The sequence below is a fragment of the Danio rerio genome, chromosome 8 (assembly GCF_052040795.2).
Source record: "Danio rerio strain M-AB ecotype USA chromosome 8, GRCz13ab, whole genome shotgun sequence".
In the NCBI taxonomy this organism is placed as follows: Eukaryota; Metazoa; Chordata; class Actinopteri; order Cypriniformes; family Danionidae; genus Danio; species Danio rerio.
In genome coordinates this window covers 27236847-27258579 of record NC_141028.1, presented here as the reverse complement: position 1 = coordinate 27258579, position 21733 = coordinate 27236847, and the positions used below count along the sequence as shown (strand labels likewise).

Sequence of the window (21733 nt, the reverse complement as noted above, 5' to 3'; positions counted from 1 at the left end):
GAGAAATCCCGCTTCTTGGATGCTGCAGTATAGAAAGTGGCTCCTCCCTCAGCTCTCGGTGCCCACTCACACGCGGGCACACGCCGCCTGCATGCTGTCACTCCCCGCGGTTTCCATGGGAACTCGGAGCCACGGTGAGAGTACGGTGAGTATATGAACGGTGACTCTGTGTGTTGTGGTGATGGAAAGGAGATGCTCCTGGTAATGATGGACACAGGAGACGAGGGGGGAAACACGACGACGAGCCAAACAGACGCTGCTCGGTAGTTTATTCAGCCGGAAGAGATACACTGGAGGCTGCCTCCGTACCGTCGCGCCACTGTCTGTGATCGGTAACAGCTGGAACTGTAAACGTGAAATGGTAGAAACACACGTGTCAGAGATGCATACAAATAAAAACGGCTCCAGAAAAGTGACTACTGGTACAGGGGCCAATCTGAAATAGTCTACAGAATCGTCTAGGAAAAGGGAAGGATAAGGAGGGTCATAGAATCTGATTACAATTGACTGCAATAAAAGGAGCGTCAAGCAATGTTGGAATGGGGAATTTTAAATCTTCAGTTTATCAATTTCACACAATCCATTAACCTATAGTTTAACTTGGAAATGTAATAAAGTGCAATTTGAAAGAGGCAAACAGTTACATCTAGATTTCAGGTTTTGAAAAAGAGAAAGATTTCTAATGAGTTTTTTGCAATTAGCCTAATTATAGGCCTAGACTGTAAAACAATTTCTATGATCAATTAGTCATGACAGCATGTTTTAACTGATCGTAACATATTAAGTTAATCATGTTTTAACTTAATTTTGTAAGGTTTGCAATGCAAGCTGTTTTTAATCAGTTTAACATTAAGTTCAATGGACTCAAAAGGTAATTTGATTCAGCTTAAAAATTTAAGGCAACCAAGATTTTTTTTTACAGTGTAACTATTTATTCAGTGATATTATACAGAATTATTTGATTACCCATTAGCTGGAAAAAAAAAAAGAAAAGTGTGTTGACACATGCACTCCGGTGCTCATGGTATCCCAAGTTCGATTCCGCCTCGTGTTCCTCTGCCGATCCTTTCCCTTTATTTCTCAGAGATGGGTTGCAGCTGGAAGGGCATCCGCTGCATAAAAATGTGCTGGATAAGTTGGCGGTTCAATCCGCTGCGGCGACCCCAGATTAGTAAAGGGGCTAAGCCGACAGAAAATAAATGAATGAGTGCTGTCAATCGATTAAAATTTTTTTACAAATTTATCACACTTTTTTGAAAATTAATCGCGATTAATCATATTTAAAAAACTGAATCTTGTAATGTTGGCTATTCAAATGTAAAATTAATGTAAACGCAAGACAAAAACTATTTAAATTCAAAATATAATTGTAATTTGGTTTAACTTGTAAAACAGATTTCTTCTTGTAAACAACATACACACAATTAACCATTAAGATCCTGGCTTGACAGCCATATTTATTACAGAAAAAAAAAACACAGGCACGTTAGTGCCATTTGAATTTCAAAACAATCAATGCCAAAAAAGAAAAAAAAATTGATTTCCAAGTCGGATTCTAAATGGACTGCAAAAAAAAAAATGCCATAACACAGGCACTGCAGATATGGAAAATTATAATAACAATAAAGTATTGAATGCAAACACTTTTACTCACTGTAAAGTTGTATTGCTGTGAGTTGAGAACAATTTAGCTTAGTCCTCCTTTATATTATTTCTACTTTATTTTTATTTTTATAATATTTCAGATATTTTTGGAGTATTTATGCATACAGGAGAAATGGTCGTGCCCAACTAAGCCTGGTTTCTCTCAAGTTTTTTTTCCCTTCACTTTCGTCAATTGATGTAGTTTGTTCCTTGCCACTGGCTTGTTTGTTTTGGGACTTGTGGATTTGCTCTTTTAGACTCTCAGCGGTGAAAATTAAACCACACTGAACTGAACTAAACTAAACTGAACTTCACCTCTGAAAACTGGACTGACACAGCTTCAATTTACTAGAACTTCTATGTTAAGCTGCTTAATACAATCTACATTGTAAAAGCACTATATAAATAAAGATGAACTGAATTGAATATTTAAGCAAAAGAAGTGGATTTACTATGTCCATTAATGTACAAAAATATACATTCTAATTTTAGAAATTCCTTTTTTATTTGTATTTTTGAAGATTAACTGATAAATTACTGTGTCCATAAAAGAAAGATGATATTATATTGTACTATAATATTTTATATTTCAAATTTGAATTTGAGTTTTTTAAAAGTGCTTTAACATATATGATATCACAATATTATATATTATAATATGACATTTCGAGCATTAAGGGAAGATGAGTGCAGTTCAGCTATGTAACTGAATGTAAATAATTTGTAATTTTAAATTTGTCATAGTTATTTATTATTATTATTTAGGCACACAAGTGCTTTCACTGTGGAAATTAAATGGAGTGAGCACAATTATTTTTAAATGCTATAAATTTCACATTTATTTTAGTATAAGCAATAGAAGACACATGTTTTTTTTAAGTGCCTGTAAATTTAATATTAAAAAAATATATCAAAATATGTAAATAAGCACATTTCTCTATTGGCTATAACTTTGTCTGATGTTTCTATAATTACCACATGTCATTGTGAGTAGCCTATATTATGTATGGAACTGATATCATATTAGAAGCAGATAGTTGCTTTTAATTTTCAATAGGTTACTTAAATTCACATTGAGCTCATAATTATGAATATGCTTGAAACCATGAATAAAATTGAGGAGAAGGCAAGCTGAGTGGACAATTCCCAATCCTGCAGTCAGATAGCTTAACACTCACCTCATGATCTGCTCCTTTTTATTTGTTCATGATGAAAATGCCCGGGAAATGCTAGTGACAGCATTGACCCCCATCAGCAATGTACAGGGTCTTTAGATAACAAAGGAATGTTTGTATCTCTGCTGACTGGACGTGTCAGCATGCTGAAAAATGCAGCTACAAAGAGCCATGGAAACATTAGCATTAGCATAGAAACAGTGACATAAATGAAACAAATGTGTATGGTATTGTCCAGAAAAAAATATTCTTTGTATCATTAAGTTATAAAACAGGGTATCTGACGCAAATCATCAAACTGGGCAGTCAATTTTAAATAAATGCCCGTTGAGCTTTGGTCCTCTTGTGTAATCTAATGTGCACAGCAAACCGAAGAAATTGGTTTGTACCTCCCTCTTGTGGAGAATGAGAGTGATGCATACATATTAATTCAAATACGCTGTGATTGTATGTCGGTGCCACATTAGTGCATCAAGAAAGTCTACAGTAATAAAATAATTAAAATGTTACGCAAACATATAATCGTCACATCACTTTTGTTCAAGTAGCTACAGACAGGGCTGGGCAAAAATACATTAAAAAGTGTTTTTAAAATAAAATACCAAATACCTGTACCAAAATAAACTAAAAAATACAGCAGCCACAACAAGTATCAAAATAACATACAGTATTTCGTATTTTATAATTACTACAAAACACTTTTACAAAAGAGCAAGATATTTATTTGTAAACCTTCCATCAATTGGCCTTTTTGATTTCACCATTATACTATACACATTCGTGGACAGCAAATTTTAGCTCTTAAGTGGCTATTTTAAATACTTTGAATGTTTTATATTTTGTTACAGACATACAGTGTCATCCTGCAACTGTTTTGCAGCATATGAAATGTCCAAAACACTATTTTTAACTGTTTTTACTCTCTGATAGTATGTCATATATACATTAAACACTCAGGAAAAAGTGTTTTATGTAAATTTGGACCACAAGTCCACATATATGGACATCAGTTTTCTTTAAAAGTATATCTTATCAAAATATTATACTTTGGTTTTATTCTAATTAGCTTTTAATAAGCCCAAATAGCAAAGAGAAATAAAAATTGCATGTAAAAAAAAGACCTTGAGCTTTTCGCTGACCATGTTTTAACTTTTTTTGCCACTTTGTTCACCTCTACTTCTGCTGTACATGAGGAGGTTTAAAATGTAATGTGTTTTTTGTATATTTTGTATACATTTCATATAGAAAGTTTAAACTAATTAATGCATTTAAGACAAGTTGGAACTAAGTACTATAAGTGTTGATTGTATTTTCACCCATTCAGTGGCGAGTAAAATTGGCATTATCTCTGTAGAATAATTCAACCTCTTAATATTTTAAAAGGGTGATGAATGAAGTTAGTTTAAAAAAATTGGATCAGAGATTTTTTCATTAATCATTTTTTTTGCATCTGACTTGGCATATTAAACAGTCAATGAAGTATTAGAAATCTCATTTGTAGGAATCCTTTTTATGTTGTTTGTTTTAACAAACATTTGGCATCAGCAATCCATCCAAAAACTGCTATTATCTGTAAAGTACACTTCTTCCCCAAAGATTTTTTTGAAGAGACGTTAATGTCCAGAGCATTAATCAGAGAGTGCATTTTGTCATCAGGTAGATTTTCTACAAAATATTTTAATGTATTAAAAATACAAGACAAAAATAACTGAGATATTTTGATCAACCCTATGAAATACAAATAACAAAATACTACTTTGTATTTTGAATACAAATTTAAAATACATATACTGTCATCCCTGACTACAGAACGTATTTACAAGCATTTTGTGACATGACCAATAGCATGTCTGATGTCCCAGGAGACTGTAGGCGTCTACTTACACATTACACCTTTATATGAGTGCAAGAATGAGTCATTAATGATTCAAACAGTCCATCCAGCAGGGAAACCTCTTGTGTTTAGGTCTCAGCAGAAGCATGCATTTAGTGATTTGTATTTATTTATATATTTAGCAAATCCACCGCTCTGTTCCATTTTAATTGAAGTACACATGCATTAGTACTGTATGAAACATGGTGATGACCATTAATTCACTTTAAAATGAATGATGGTTTGTATAATGGGGGTTAGTATAATGTAAGAGTTGAGCAAGTAAACCTCACTCCCCTCAGCTTCGCTGGTGACTGGTGCGGTATTTATCATACTTCCTAGTGTATTGAATCCCACAGAGAAGGGTGAAACCAGAAGGGTTCCACTGGTGCTATGACCCAGTTGGGTGTAAATGTAATGGGCACTTAGTAAGCACTGTGTGAGGTAACCTAACTTCCCTGCCCTCAAGAGACATAATAAAGAGTGATGCTTAAAAGTGCAATCTTTAGCACCTTGTTAGTGCAACCACTTCCATTCCGAACAATCATGTTCAGAAAAGCATGAGAAGAGCCAAAGGAGTTTCTTTGGTGCCATGACCCAGATAGAAGTGAGTTTATGTGTAACTGTAGCAAGCTATTAAGAAACATCCAGTTAAATTGGAGTCCCCTGGATTAAAGATGTGTACTAGTAATTGATTCTAGAAGCTGCAGTTTTTAGCATCCTTGTTAGTGTGCTCACCAAGAGATGCCAGAGTCCCCATTGAATGTTTAGAAGGGTAACTGTGACTGTGTGCAGCTAAGTCAATCTGTACAGGTAAACCTCACTCCCTTGGCCTTGACCAGTGCTTTAGTGACTTGAAGTCTTTGGTAATTTTATTAGCGCTTTCTCCTACCATCCTGGAGATGCCAGATTTAAAGGGCACCTATGATGAAAATCATCTTGTGTAAGCTATTTAGACAGAGCTATGTGTAAGTATAGTGGATCCACAGTCATATTGGAATGATATAAAGCCAAAAAGTCTTTTTTTTTTTTCCTGACGTTAAAACAGGACTTTAATCGCAGTCATTTTGAGGCCCACCGTGACTTAGAATGCGGTTTTCCCTGCCCACCGAATTGTTTAACAGGTGCCATGTTTCTAGTTATTAAAATTTTTCTTGATTCCCAGGCAAATTTCAGAATGAATACAAAATACAACCCTGTAAAGAATCAACATTTTTCCCTATTAACAAACCTAACCCAAGCTAATCCCTAACTATGACTTTAAGGTCCCGGCTTGGCTATCATTAAATACAGGTATAGCCTCCATCTTTATATAATGAAGAGAAAATAAAAATAAATTACAATAAAAAATGAATATGCAAGTTCAGTTAATAACATATCACATGTACAGTCACAATCAGTATTTTTCTCACACATTTATTACTGTTCCATTTCCAAACAGGTTAAGTACTTGGACCACTTTTTATAGTATAGGTTTAACTTGTCCATACTATAAGGTTTAGCTTATAGTATAGGTTTAGCTTCGATCACAGGATATTTATTTACTGTGTGATCCTAAAGTGCGGACTGAGATGGGGAAAAAGGCTTTTGTTGTCTGTTAGACCCATGTGACATGTATACTGCCTAATCTTAGCAGGACGCTCTTGTAAAAGAGATTTTTTATCTCAATGTGTCTTTCTTAGTAATATAAATGCTTATTTTATATTTTTTAATTTTATAAGTTCTACTCCCTATTCTTAAAGGGGCATCTTCAGATTACCAGCTCCTAAGAATTATCTGTCTGCCAATCAGTAAACTGGTTTGGACCCAGAATTTTATGTTTTTATCTTTTATATTGTTGTCTGTCCAACCACCTATAAACAGTCTAGGACATGTAGAAACACATGAAATTCTTAAATCAACCAAATATGTTCATGAACCCTTTTTCAGCTTAAACAGTCTGAAAGGAGTCCAGTAAAAATGATCTAAACTGTATAATCTTAAACTGTATAAGGCATATATCAAACGCTCTGTGATTATTATAAGTTCAAAACACTTTTAAAACAGAGGATGTTTGTAATAGAAGACAGTAAAATTGTTATGTAATTCTTAATCATTATAATCACCATATATAATGGGGATTATAATAATATAATAACCATATATATCACCATATTAGTGAAGCTGAGGGGAGTGTGGTTTACTTGAACAACTCTTACGTTATACTAACCACCATTTTACAAACCATCATTCATTTTATACATTTAAAGTGAATTAATGGTCATCATCATGTTTCATAATGCATGTGCACTTCAATTAAAACTGGACAGAGCAATGCACAAGCATCTCTACCTTATGGATTTGCTAAGTAAATAAATAAAAAAAAAATCACTAAATGCATGATTTTGCTGAAACCTGAACACAAGAGGTTTCCTTCGTGAATGGACAGTTTGAATCATTAATGACTCATTCTTGCACTCATATAAAGGTGTAGTGTGTACAGTGTATGCATTTATGAAATGATGAGAATCATAATTTTAGAAAGGCTTGAATAAACTTCACCTTAAATACATCAATTAAACTTGGTTTTTTGACTAATCTGAGTCTGTCTCGATCACTGACTGCTGTTTATCTGACATAACGCATGATGAAAAGCAGACACGCACGTGGGAATTATGGATGGGGAGATGCAGCTCATTTGCATTTAAAGCCACAGGCTACAAAAACAACTACATTGTACTAAGCCACCTAAATTGGTAGATTCTGGAAGCTATTATAAATAATCTGATAGGTATTTTGAGGTGAAACTTTACAGAGACGTTCTGGAGACACCAAAGGCTTGTCATACATCTTGAAAAGATGTCACATAATGAAAATCTGCACTGTAAAATCCAAAAGTTAACGTAACTCAAACCATTTGAGGAAACCAATTGCAACAAACCCTTTCTTCAAAAACTAATCCTAATCAGCACTGTTAACTTAATCTATTTGGGTAAACGAATCAATCTTAGCACAGTAAAACCAAATAATGGAAGAGAACTCAAACAAAAATTCTCTGCAGAAATAGAAAAAAACATCCGCAGATTCCATCTGGCCTGCCTATAGCTGAAGAATAAGAGTTAAGTACATTGAAATGGACATACTGTGAGCCTCCTACACCAATGTTTGCTTTTTTTAACTTACCTTTAGATATCAGAGAACAATTTAACTTATTGAATCAATGAACTCTATGACACCATGGAGCAGTGTGCAAATAAAGGAGTGAGGTTTTAGGGGTATAACAAAAGATGGCTATTGGTTGAGCTGCACAGATTGGTTTAAATCTGGCACAAAGTGGTCCACGTTGGTACTGTGAGGAAGTGAAACTGAAAGGGAGTGAGGATTAAGGGGGTGAGTGTAACAGAGAACAGCCAGTAAGAGCTGATGCTAAAGGATATCATCTATCTCATAGACGTCTTTTGAATTGTCAGTAGAGGAAATGCTAGTAGATTGGAAGGGGTTACATTGATGCCATGGAGTAAGTTTAATAATAATAATAATAATTCCTTACATTTATATAGCGCTTTTCTGGGCACTCAAATTGCTTTACACACAATGGGGGGGATCTCCTCATCCACCACCAGTGTGCAGCATCCACCTGGATGACGTGACGGCAGCCATTTTGTGCCAGACCGCACACCCAACACCAGCTGATTGGTAGAGAGGAGACCGTGATGAAGCCAACTGGAATATGGGGATGGTTAGGGACCATGATGGAGAGAGGCCAGTGGGCAGATTTGGCCAGGATGCCAGGGTTAAACTTCTACTCTTTTCAAAGGACATCCTGGGATTTTTAACGACCACAGAGAGTCGGGACCTTGGTTTAACGTCTCATCTGAAAGACGGCGCTCACTGAGCAGTATAGCGTCCCCGTCACTATACTGGGGCATTAGGACCCACACAGACCGCAAGTTGGGCGCCCCCTGCTGGCCTCACTAACACCACTTCCGGCAGCAACCTAGCTTTCTCATGTGGTCTCCCATTCAGGTACTGACTGGGCGCAGCCCTGCTTAGCTTCAGTGGGCGACAATGTGAGAGTTGCAGAGCTAGCTGCCGGCAATGTGTTTAGGGGGCTATGTGTAATGAGAGTTAGCATGCAGCAGCTCTATGAGTAAATTTTACTCCCCTAACCTTAAAAGATGCATTGGCATTGATGGTAGAAGCTGTGGTATTTACCATCCTTGCCAGATTAGATCCATGCATGGAGTTGTTTTAGTCCATTAAATGATTCGACCAAGCATTCAGCCTGATTCAACCTCAAAATAAATGTCTGCATTACAAGCTGGGATTCTTTTTTCAAGTAGAACCAGAGGGATTACATGAGCATGCATTTAGTAAGCGTATATTTATGTTCTGTTGTTTTATTTCAGTACTTCCTGTCTTCAATGCTGCTGATAACATTTCCAGATGTGCAGGGTACTTGAAGTTGTGTCTGCTGGTTGACTAAGCTTGTGTTCATTCTCAGAACTCCCTTCTCATTCATTAGCTCAAACGACAAGGGCAGAAAACAACCATCTCTAAAATAATCGCCCTCCACAGTCCCCTACCTCGACCCATGAGGGCCTCAGCTAGTAATCTTGTCAGAAGCATGAAAGCTGTGCTGGAGTGTTGGAGGCAGGGCTGCACCACAGAAACCTTAATGAGATTGGCTCAGATGAAGAGAAGGATACCATGATTAGCTTGCTATATTCCTCTTGGAAGCATTTAGGGATTTGGGTGCTCACAACCTGCCACAAGCAGTAAGAAAAAATCTGCTTACCAAAAGTGACGTGGGTTGAAATCTCGCTTTCACAGAGAAGTTGGTTTGTCCCATGATCTATCTGAGGAGGGAGCAGGTGACTGCATGCGCTCCCGGGTTGGAGGATCTGTAAACGGATTTGTTTAAAATCAACTGAGAAGGGAGTTAATGATTGTCTGAGGAGCTAATATTTACTTCTAGTTTACTGGCATTCATTTTGTAAACATTCAGCGATGGTTCACATAGAATGTGATTTTGCGATTGATGCGTTTGATTGTTCTGCAATGTTGCCATGTTTACGAAGACAAATTCCTACACCTTGTGTTCAATATATCATTTTAGTATTGTTTACATATTCTAATTAGTCATGAGATTGTGGGATTCGAAAGAAACTGCAGACGCAGCTGATCACTGTTACCCTGATGAAGGCAAGTATTTGCCGAAATGCATAGGTGCAATTTTAAAGAATAGCCATGTCAATAAAGACTTTTTAAATTAAAATTTTTTTTTTTTTACAAATTTCCAAATGCCTTGGATGGATTTTTTTGCTACATTATCCTCTTTAGAAGTCTTTGTATTTTAAAAAATTTAACAATCTCTAAATTTAATTTATACAACTAATTAATTAAATGTTAATGCTCGGGTCATCATTTGACTTCAATATAAACAATTGGAAGATTATAAAAAATGTTTTTAGATTAGTTCATCTAATCTCTGGAAAACAGTGATCTATGATTATTGATATTGGCATTGTGATAGTGGTTTTCTCTATTTGAAGTTTTTTTTTTTTTCAATTTAGGAGAATAATCAATAAAATTGTGAAGGATTCCATGGGCCCCGATCAGAGAGGGAGTCCAATGCAATCTAAAAGAGGGACAAGAATCTAAAATGGCACTCCAGCTTGTAATGCAGACATTAATTTTGAACTGCATTGAATCATTTAACGCATTAAGTCAGAATAACAATGAATACGTTTTCACAGCCCAATGAGAATAAAACTTAGTGCACAATTATAGTGGAGAGTTAATGCAAGTTCATTCCCTTAATCACAGTGGGAGGTGGAGATAAAGATCTGTTCAATGGAGTTAAACATGATGCTAAACAAGAAAAGAAGAGTGATCAGATAGCAACTTCATCAGTGACTTCACCACTCCCGTTTTCCGGAAACAAGACATACAGACCTGTAAGCCCTCCCTCTTTTCCTCTAGTTCCCCAAGCTTGGGGTTACATAACACGTGATACCGCATGTGTGTGTGTGTGTGTGTGTGTGTGTCAAATGGAGAATGCTGTACATGTGTCAAACCTACAGTTAAGAGAGTTCGCAAAGGACAAGAGTAAAACCTTTCATGCTCTGACCTCTCCATTCTAAGAATTGATGTAAATCAGCAACAGAGATGAACAAGGAAAAAAAAACGATTGAGTTTGTGGTCCCTGTGAGCTGTACATTCAGAAACGATGGTGCACTCACATAGTACCTTTAACGGACATGGAAACATTGTAAAAGTCTAGAAAGTTTGGGAAAAAGGTATGTAAAAGAGTATTAAACTGTTCTACAAAAGTGTTCACCATATGGTTATTTGGGGAACCCAACATGATACTTCCATTGCAGGAGTGGGCAGGGGCACTGTCCTCAGTGGTGTAATAATTGGGGGACAGAGTGCAGATTGTTGGCTCAGATGGTTTGAGGGGCCTATAGGAATAAAATCAATGTCTTCGACGTTGCTTGAAAACAGTTGTATTTGATGAGAGCTTCAGCTATACGCTAAAGGATAATAGACCTCCAGGACTTCAGCTGCCAACTTCTTTGGCATTGCTGCAAAATGTTTTATTTGGAAACAAACAAATCTCATAGCAATCTTATGACATTAAATATTGCTTAAATATCAGCTGAGCAAGCTCAGTAAAGCAATCTTGAGGAAGATCCAACTGATCGCAGACACACTTTTAATCACACTGTCATCTGATCAATGTCAAATGCTAGTTGACTTGAAGCATTGGTCCTAATTTTTACAACCTTCATTTCTGTCCTTGTTAGCCGAGCTAATAGGATTGGCTGGTTCACACAGGAAGATCAGTAAAGCCCTCCCCAATCCTAAGCTAAGACTTTTGAGGTGGACAAGGAGGAATTAGAGGGGATAGAGCAACCAAAGGAAGAAACAGTACAGTCCACTTCAGTCTCTGTACCTGTCTCTATCCACTTGTCCACCTCCACGTAGGTCACACTTAGAAGGGGAATCAAGACTTCTGCGACCCTCCCCCTATCACGTGATCTGAGGTACAGGGCTACCTGCATCCATTTCTCTGTCTGCAAAGCACAGGGGAAGCCGGCAAAATTTCTTTCCTTGAGGAACTTGACAGGGAAGCGTCAGACGACGAGATGGGTAGCGGAGCGAGCGCAGAGGATAAGGAAATGGCCAAGAAGTCCAAAGAGCTGGAAAAGCAGCTCCAGGAAGATGCCGATAAGGAAGCCAAGACGGTCAAACTTCTGCTGCTGGGTAAGAATTTGACTTATCTTGTGCACTTGTGTTCAGTTAAAGGATTCAGCCTCCAGAACCAGCTTCCACAAATCCAGAAACTACAGATGTTTTTGTGCCAGCAACTACTTTGCAAGCTGTAAAATAGTACAGTTCTGAACTTTGCTGCAGATTTTAGCAGATCAGGAGATTCTGGACAACATGGTGCATCCATCCTGGATGACAGTCAAGATCTAACCACTACCAAATGGATTATGGAGATTTAAGAAAAAAAGCGATACTGTGAAAGCTTTTTTTAGTTTCTTTTTTAATCTGGGATTAAGAGTTTTGCACTAAGATACAGCATTAAGGCATTCTGTAATCAGACAATCTGGAATTCTGACAGGTTATTTACTATAATAAACTGCAACTGTAAGTCTTTATTCACAATATTGCAGTAGTAAAATATAAAATTAGAAGATTGCATGCAAAATGTTTTCACTTTTCTGTTGATGTGCATGGCATATAACACTATTTGATGACATTTACAAAACATTACCAAGTGCTTTCTGCATTTCAGATGATTTTGCATGTGATGCATAACAGCTTTTACAAATAATCTTTTAAGCCTAATTAATTTATTCAAGTTTTTCAATTTTAAGCATTCGCAGAATTAGGTTTTAGAAATGTTTGCAGGATTCCAGTTTACTGCAGCAACACATCCGCATGTTCACCGCATGTGAAGTCGCCTTAAAAGATCACAACCTGAGGAAGCCTGTGAATTGTGGCATATTGGCAATAAGACCAGAATCCGATTACGGTGATGATTTAAGCCCCGATCCTCTTAAGCTCAGGTTCAGTTTATCTTCCAATGGAAATGGAAAGCAGAGGAAGCCAGTTTCGAGGCTCCTGGCAGTTGATTACATCAACACACTTCAAATCAATGAGCCCATTTCAGCAAATCGCTGTGAGAGAGATGCATCGATTAAGTATCGATCTGATTTCTCCCAACCCGATAAGCCACTTCCTGTCTAAACAGGAAAATTTCATATCCTCCTGTTATCAAATAATATTAACGCTGTTAAAATAATAAATGTGATCCTGGTCTCAAGGGTGTATTATAGATTCAAAATAATCAATTTTGTTTTAAGTCAGAAATCAGTCGAATATTATGTAAAAGATCATGTTCAATGAAGATATTTTGTATATTTCTAACTGTAAATATATAAAACTTATAATATAAAACAATATACTTATAAATACATATATATGTACATATATAAAACAATATACTTTGCTAGGAACTTAATTTGAACAGCTTTAAAGGTAATTTACTTAATTTTTCATTTTTCAGATTTCATATTTTGAAATGTTTGTATCTCGACCAAATATCCTATCCTAAAAAACTGTACATCAATGGAAAGCTTATTTATTAAAATAACATTATTTATTTATTTGTTAAAAAATTGTCCATTCTGGATGGTTTCATGGTCCTAAGCCAAAAACGTAAACTAAAATATTAAAATATAACAAATTATTAGAATTATTTAAAATGTATTTTTCTTTTGCACAAAATCTTATTCAAACTGTTTTAACTCTTTCACAATTACAGTCAAAGAGTGTGGTAATAATGGTAGTGATGTGTATTCAAATCTGAGAGTTAGGAAGTAGAAAGCAGGTTATCTAATGTAGTTGCTAAATAGACAGAGATGCAACAGTGATGACGCACATTCTCTTAACACATCACCACAGCTACTGTTAACTCTCAAAGTAAAGGGCATGTAAGAGTGACAGTTGCTACGGGAGATGGTTAAGCCCCACCCCTTTGCCCTGGACTGACTGAAGCTCAAAGGCGAATCAAAGTGTCAGTGATCTTCTGAGAAGCTTTCCCTAACACAAATCCAATTGGGTCACTTTATAAGCAGGCTCATAAGCCTTCCTCTGACCTGCCCATCAATGGCAATCTATGAGTTTTTCTTGACAGGTTATCTACAGCTTAACATTGACCTTGTTATTAAAATCAATATCCATAGAGAGGAAAACAAATGGTTTAAATTCAGGAAAAATTCAGGCATTATGTTATCTGTATGAAGTGATACATCAATGTCACAATGGAATATGTAACCAAGGGACTAAGATTCAGCTCAATGTGGTTTGTTCAAAGACCTTCGAATGAAGTTAAAAGTTACAGATGGAGTTCATCGTGCCAAAACTTTGTGTGATGTTTGGTTTAAAAGCGTTTGAGGACTCGTTTGTCCTTTATTTGCTCTACATCATGTTTTTTCCCCTTTGTTTTATAGGTGCTGGTGAATCAGGGAAGAGCACCATTGTAAAACAGATGAAGTGAGTTGAAACACATGCGATATACAAAACACATGCTCAGATATGACAATTTGTATCTTTGTAGACAAGCTGTGTAAGCTCTTGAATTGAGATTTAGGTTTCTTGCATTCTAACTGAATTAATCCTTAACATTTAGTGTGCATTTGGGGAATACCAGCGCTTACCTACAGTAGAGTTGAGACCCTAAACTGTTATCACTAGGTGGTAGTGAATGAGGAGCCTGTCCTTTATCTTCAAATCATTAATAAAAACCCCTCTTGTTCCTGTCCAAGGATTCTCCATCAAGGTGGTTATACAAAAGAAGAACAAATGGAGTTTCGATCTATTATTTTTGGCAACATCCTGCAGTCTGCTCTGGCCATCATCAGGGGCATGGAGATGCTGTCAATCAACTTTGGATCGCCATCTGCACAGGTCTGCAGGACTGCTCTAAAACAAACAGAACAATTATTAGTGTGAAAATGATTCTCTAAAAAGCATGTTATGATGTTCAGTACAAGCAAGAGTTATAGTGGGCATGCAGTGAATGAACAGCGCTCTCATCCAACCGTAGGCCTAGTTCATACTACATGTCTTCAATCACCAGCAGATAGCTGTTCAGACTACACGACTTAATCCTGAGTCTTTATGTTCCCACTATGCAGCAATACACAAATGATCTACTGCATAACGTAATGTGTGCATTTGTAGAGCGCATCTATCATGTATGGCCATACCCCTAAAGCACTTCACAATCATGAGGGGGGTCTCTCCACACCACCAGTGTGCAGCATCCACTTGGATTAACAAATCAAATCAAATCAGGCCTTTACTTGTCACATACACTTTCGTATAGTGAAATTGAACCCCCGAATGTACAAAAACATCACAATTTTCAGGGGAAGACAAGTCACAGGAGGTAGCATTTAGAAAAAGGAAGTAAGATACATCAGGAGAGGGAGGCAAAAAAACACCCTCTCACCTTGCTCTTGAATTAGAGCAATGTGAGACCAGGGAGAAAAAAAAATGCCACACCAATCTAGCACAAAAACACACAGACAAGACACCACATTGCCACAGTGGATGGGAACAGGGGGTGTGGATATAGTCCATTGAGGGCGGGCAGCCATCTGGCCCTTCAGCCATGGAGGGGCTGGTTGCAGACCCGCCTACCCCCTCCAGTGGGTAAAAGCACACGAAGGCGTTTGGATGAAGGGATAGGTAGTGATTGTTTATCTGTAGTTGTGTCTGTGTGTGTGTGTGTAAGCCTGTAGAGTTCAACAGGTGTCCTTGACAGGGAGCAGGAATTTCAGAGCGTCTCCTTATCTTGCTATCCAAGAGAAGTTGTTTTTCTCCGGCTGAGGCCGTCTGGCAGGAGAAAAGAAAACACAGGGAAGCCGAAAGTGTAGAAGATACTTTAACTTTAGGTCAATATCTGCCAATTACACAAATATTTAATGTCCATCACTCGTCTTCAGATCTGGCCAAATCTTGTTGCAAAGCTTCTAATTTCACCCCAATGTTTTCCAATTTGCGATCTAATATTGCAGTCTGATTATTAGCTAGCCTGCCCATCAGCGTTTCAATCAAACTGGCCAGCCTGGTGGGGTTTTGAGCAGCACTGACCGCTTTCATCAATTGTCGATACCCCAGGGCCCCGCATAAGCCCATCAGCAGAAAGCCTGTTATCAAAGTTCTGAATAGGTAAATATCTTCAATATCCTCAAGAGACAGAGCAACCAGGCACAGGACTCGCCACTTCTCCCAACCATCCATCACGTATCCTGCAAACCTCCCCTCAGGACAAGTGGGCTCTCTCGAGCCCAAACTTCTTGTCGAGATGATGGTGTCAATCGCATTCAGAGACCAGTTGATCAAATCCATAATTCCTAATTCGTTTGGATAACAGGGCACGGAGAGCCTCAGAGATTGAATAAGACAAAGACAAGAGGAGCTAGCAAGGAGAGATATGGGACGGAGAGGGAAAAAGCGTGACCGCCTTCGCCGAGAGCCAAAGAAGAATGAAGGCATGTGATGGCAGCCACAGTACAACTGCACCAGTGCGCTCACCACACACCAGCTTTATGGGGAGTAGAGAGACAGTGATAGAGCCAATTCATTGGATAGGGATGATTAGGAGGCCATGATGCAAGTGCTGATGGAGGGAATCTGGCCAGGACACCATGTTACACCTCTACTCTTTACGAGAAGTGCCATGAGATTTTTAATGACCACAGAGAGTCAGGACCTCAGTTTAATGTCTCATTCGAAAGGCGGTGCTCACTGACAGTATGGTGTCCGATTCACTATATTGGGGCATTTTTGGATTCACACAGACCACAGGTTGTGCACCTCCTGCTGGCCTCACTAACACCGCTTCCAACAGCAACCTAGTTTTCCCATGTGGTCTCCCATCCAGGTGCTGACCAGGCTCAGCCCTGCTTAGCTTCAGTGGGTAACCAGTCTTGAGCTGCAGGGTGATATGGCTGTGGTAAAAGATGGGGTCACTTACTACACAAGCTAACTGCAAATCAAACCCAAACAATAGTGAATGATATGTGTTTAGGACAAAGCTGTCAGAGCAGAATAATATTGGCTGTTTGTGTGATGATGACCAACATCATTGACACAGCCAGACTCTGAAATCATGTATTGGAGAATTTAAAAGCAGCATCTATTAGCTGATCCATCAGCGGATCAATGACTAATATTTCTGCACAGTTAATCCAATAGATGTGGCTTTCATATGCTCTAGTGTAGGTGCATCAATGAGCTTTCTGGCCAATCAGACATTTCCACTGAGCATGTGAACACAACGGCCAGTCAGCCTATCAGACTTGCATTCTCATTGGTTGTAGTTACATGTGGTGTTGAGTCGGCCTACCAGTCCAGAATATTTAACATGCAATATGTTTGCTTTTTGTCAGCAGAGTGTCAGTGAGCTTCTTAGATGCATTGTTCAGTAGAACTCCCTAACTGCATCAGAACAGCAGAGTCACTCGCTACTTTCAAGAAACGACTAAAAACCCAACTATTTAGTCTCCACTACACTTCCTAATCTGCAATTGCCTCTCAGAATATCACACTAACTGTACAAAAAAAAAAAAAAAAAAAACTACTAATACTTCCCTTCTTAGACTTTACAGACCTGAAACTTGTCTATAGCACTTATTCATTGTTGCTCTTGGTTGTGTAAATTGCTTCCTTGTCCTCATTTGTAAGTCGCTTTGGATAAAAGCGTCTGCTAAATGACTAAATGTAAATGTAAATGTAAGTGTAGTTACCACATAAAGGCTGCCAAGTGCTAATTCCCTGCAGATTTTCCCATGATCGCAGACCGATATGTTTGCAAACTTGTTAACTTGCAGCATACTAAAATCAGGCTCAAAATCCTGTAGTGTGAACAGGCAATAGTACAAATAACTGATGTAAAAATGCACTCCACTTGTGAGTACTACTGAAAATCCAATCAAGAACAGTTTCATAAAAGTCAACCATTTTCTCAATTTGGATGATCCATTCCACCTGGATCATGTACATCATAATAACGAAATCTAAATCTGAAGCTATGTCTATGCAACTTAATGAGTAATAGAATCAGCTGACTTACCACATGGTGCCTAACAGTGCCCCCTTTTTCTGTCTCTTGTAGGAGGATAGTCAAAAGCTCCAGAACCTGTCTGACTCCATTGAGGAGGGCACCATGCCTCCAGAGCTGGCAGACGTCATCAAAAGGCTATGGAAGGATGCAGGCGTGCAGGCCTCTTTTGATAGAGCTGCCGAGTACCAGCTGAACGACTCTGCTGGATAGTGAGTAAAACACTCAAAAGGCCCAGCAACACACATAAAGTTGAATTGTGCCTGAGGAAGCGATTAGACCATGCTTATTTGATGTTGAATGCCGTTTTCATGCTTTGGTGACTTTCAGTACTTTAGCAGATGAATAATTCAGGTGTGTCTGTACATGAATTGCTGACTCATCTCCCACAGCTACTTGAACGAAATGGACAGAATCTGCAAACCTGACTACCTTCCCACCGAGCAGGATGTGCTGAGATCTCGAGTCAAGACCACTGGTATCATTGAGGAACAGTTCGGTTGCAAAGAGCTCCACTTTAGGTGTGTCTTACCAGACTGAGAGGATGGAAGCAATAGTTGGTTCAAACTTAGAGCTACCAAAATTGGTTCTTTAATGAAATTTGGATAGGTTTTAGCTGGTCTTGTTCTGCACAACAATTTTTTCTCCCCTCTGGATGCTGCAGGATGTTTGATGTGGGTGGCCAGAGGTCCGAGAGGAAGAAATGGATTCATTGTTTCGAAGGTGTGACTTGCATCATCTTCTGTGGAGCTCTTAGCGCTTATGACATGGTGCTGGTAGAAGATGATGAAGTGGTAAGTGCTGATCTTCAGCCAACACTTTTAAAAAATGTGGATCTTTATTGGCATTGATGGTTCCATGAAGAACATTTAAAATAACTTTTAATATGGTCTTCACACTAAGACAAAATTGCTGAGAAGTGTTCACTGGGCAACCAAGAATGGAAAAGAACAATAAAATGGATAAATAAATCATTTGGAACAGGGGTGTCTAAACTTGGTCCAAGAGGGCCGGTGTCCTGCAGATTTTAGCTGAAACTTGCCTCAACACATTTGCAAGAGGTTTCTAGAAAGCGTTGTAAGAGCTTTATTAGCTAGCCCAGGTGTGTCTGATTGGGGTTGGAACTAAACTTGGCAGGACACCGGCCCTCCAGGACAGAGTTTGTACATCCCTGATTTGGAACCTATAGTTTTACGGATAAAAAAGGTCCTTATAGATTCAGCATTCAACATTAAATCCACTTTTTGGTTTGATGTTGATGTTTGCGGCTCAAGTACTGCATTTCAACTTATATTTGCCTTCTTGTTCCTCATGCTTCTCCCAGAACCGCATGCACGAGAGTCTCCATCTCTTCAACAGTATCTGCAATCACAGATTCTTCGCCACAACTTCCATTGTGCTTTTCCTCAACAAGAAAGATCTCTTCCAGGAGAAGATTAAGAAGGTCCACCTGAGCATCTGCTTCCCTGACTATGATGGTGTGTTGTCTCTTTACAAATAAATATTCTACAATTCCACAAAAACAACACAAACTATCATTCACAGCTATTTTACACTCTTCCAGTTCAATCCAGACCACTCTTTTATGAATATGGCTCTCAAGCTACAGAATGACAAAAAGCCCCATAAATGCGTTCTAATATAGGTCTATATGAATCAGATGAAGCTTTGTGTGAGCAGACTAAAATTTAAATTGTTATAAACTTGATTTACCCAAGGTCTCATTGGCAAGTTCATGAGAGACAATGTATGATTCAGATCCTTGCAATCAACTTAATGAACTATCCAACTCAAACCAACTGCAATGCTAAACAGCACATTCAGTGAGACGTCTATTAGTGAATAATGACTTCAATTTTGGTCTCCTACTGGATTGGCTTCTCGTGGCCTTTTGTAATAATTTTGCTTTCTTTTTAAAGCTTGACAATCATTTACTATACTTTTATTGAATGGAATTGTCTAGGCTTAGAGTGTTCAATTGTGCTCCTGGTTGATCGTTGCAATGCATACCTGGTTCCGGTGTGATTAGCTAAGGTTGGAGCTTAACTTTGCAGTACATTCCTCTCTAGGTTTAGACACCCCTGGTCTTGGGCATGGGTTCCTAACCTTGGTAGACCCAGCAGTGTTAATTTTTGATATCACTATAATGGGACACAAAATTCAAAACATCAGCTTGTTAGTAAAGACTCCAAGACTTTTACATGTTGTATAAAAATGTGATTTTGGATGTACTCCATGACCAGAATCGGAAACTGTTCAAAGGCACGGGTGCCCAAACCTTTTCCTGAAGATCTACCTTCTTGCAATGTCCAGCTCCAAATACACCAAAATCATCTTATTAAGATCTTAAGAAGCAATTGATAAGGAGTATTAGAGCAAGAATGAAACAGTTCAGGTTGGTGTATCTCTGTGAAAAGGACTGGAAATTGCTGGTTAATGGTATTATTTAGAAAAGAATCATCTTAGCATAATAGAAATAGTCAAAAACCAACTGTTTAAGTATCTATATGTGCTTTGTTTGAAATCGGAGGCAATTGAAAATAACAATAAATATCCCTATTTTTAGGTCCAAACACATATGAAGATGCAAGCAACTACATCAAGACTCAATTTCAAGACCTGAACATGAAGAAGGGAGTGAAGGAGATCTACTCACACATGACCTGTGCCACGGACACAAAGAACGTCGAGATTGTGTTTAACGCCGTGACAGACATTATCATCAAAGAAAACCTTAAGGACTGCGGTCTGTTCTAAACACCATCCACTTTTTCAAAGGTATGTGCTCTAGCAAATATAAAGCAGATTCTTATGGTTAACCTCGAACTTTATATGTGATGTTCAAACAAAGTTGCAAGCCCTTTAATGGCAAAACATGAGGGAGTGATCCCAGATGAATAGCTACTCAAGCAACCTCATTTTGCATTTAATTATCAATGCATTGTTCCCACACCTAGATTGTTGTCTGTTCTATTAATTTATAAATAATCTTCTGCATTTTGTTTCCAGATCTTTCAGCCCCATCCCCACCTAAATGATTGGATTTACTCTGGTGAAGCTGCCACAGTAATAAAAGAACATCCACAGGTGGCATGAAAGTGAACTCTACAGCAAGCAGTCAAGTGTGCTAAGTGGATCCCCGGCCAAAACAACAACCTCCACATCCCAACCAAACCACAAAGACTAGATCCAGATTAGACTAAATGGCCTCTGCTCTCCAAAAAGGACTCTAAATACATTTTGACCAACTGTTCAAGTCACTAATACAGTCAGTAAGAGAAGGGTTACCAAAGAAAGGGGACTTTTGATGCTATGAGTTAATGGCGCTTGTAGAGAAGCTTCCTCTCATTGTGTTTTAAAGTCAAGCCTATAGAGGTTGGGCTGTTAGATGTTTTATTTTTCCATTCATTTCCAGAGAAAGAAAAGTAAATTTAATGCAAAATAACTTTGCTGTATAAAAAACACTGTAGTGGGAAATCAGATCGCAATTAGAAAGTTCTTTTATGTACAGTGAGTAAAAAACGTGCATATAAATCAGCAAGACCTGATTGTTTGAAATTAACCGGCTCACAAAATATGTGAAAGACTTTTCTTTTTCAGCCCCAAACACAGTAGGGTGGTGCGTTTTTGTAAATAAGAGTAGGCAAATAAATTCTATATGAAATATAATATGGAAACCTAAATATATATATATATATATTTATGATACAGTATTACAGTAACAGTGAAAATTCTAGAATGGCCTGTTGCTTTGTTTTAAACCTGAGGTCTGAATTTGTGGAGATGTTCTGGAATGTAAATGTAGGCACATGAAATAAAGACTTGCATCAATTCCACTGGTTGCTGGTGTCCGATTACCATTATGTACTGCTATAGTCTCACCATTAGCGCTACTGTAATTGCTCATTTTTA

The 21733-nt window shown here is 37.9% G+C and overlaps 1 protein-coding gene across 3 annotated transcripts; it reads left to right on the top strand.

The window, feature by feature from the left end:
• The first annotated feature begins 10500 nt into the window (after window positions 1-10500).
• On the top strand, window positions 10501-21657 carry gnat2 (guanine nucleotide binding protein (G protein), alpha transducing activity polypeptide 2). Of its 3 annotated transcripts, none has more exons than XM_087262726.1 (10): window positions 10501-10631; window positions 11484-11943; window positions 14202-14244; window positions 14517-14658; window positions 17876-18033; window positions 18214-18342; window positions 18486-18615; window positions 19146-19299; window positions 20388-20599; window positions 20831-21657. In XM_087262726.1, exons 2-9 carry the CDS (start codon window positions 11826-11828, stop codon window positions 20576-20578), a joined length of 1065 nt encoding a protein of 354 aa, XP_087118852.1. In that variant the 5' UTR covers window positions 10501-10631; window positions 11484-11825; the 3' UTR covers window positions 20579-20599; window positions 20831-21657. The 3 variants fall into 3 exon arrangements, with proteins under 3 accessions (XP_087118852.1, XP_087118853.1, NP_571944.1); XM_087262727.1 differs by lacking the exon at window positions 10501-10631 and adding an exon at window positions 10754-10973; NM_131869.2 differs by lacking the exon at window positions 10501-10631 and having other exon boundaries at window positions 11642-11943.
• The last annotated feature ends 76 nt before the right edge of the window (window positions 21658-21733 follow it).

Bases quoted from the DNA above. Each gene is read 5' to 3' on its own strand.
- gnat2 (XM_087262726.1), top strand. From the start codon at position 11,826: ATGGGTAGCGGAGCGAGCGCAGAGGATAAGGAAATGGCCAAGAAGTCC. The intron at 14,245-14,516 runs GTGAGTTGAAAC...TTCCTGTCCAAG, and splicing joins ACCATTGTAAAACAGATGAA to GATTCTCCATCAAGGTGGTT. The intron at 18,034-18,213 runs GTGAGTAAAACA...CATCTCCCACAG, and splicing joins CTGAACGACTCTGCTGGATA to CTACTTGAACGAAATGGACA.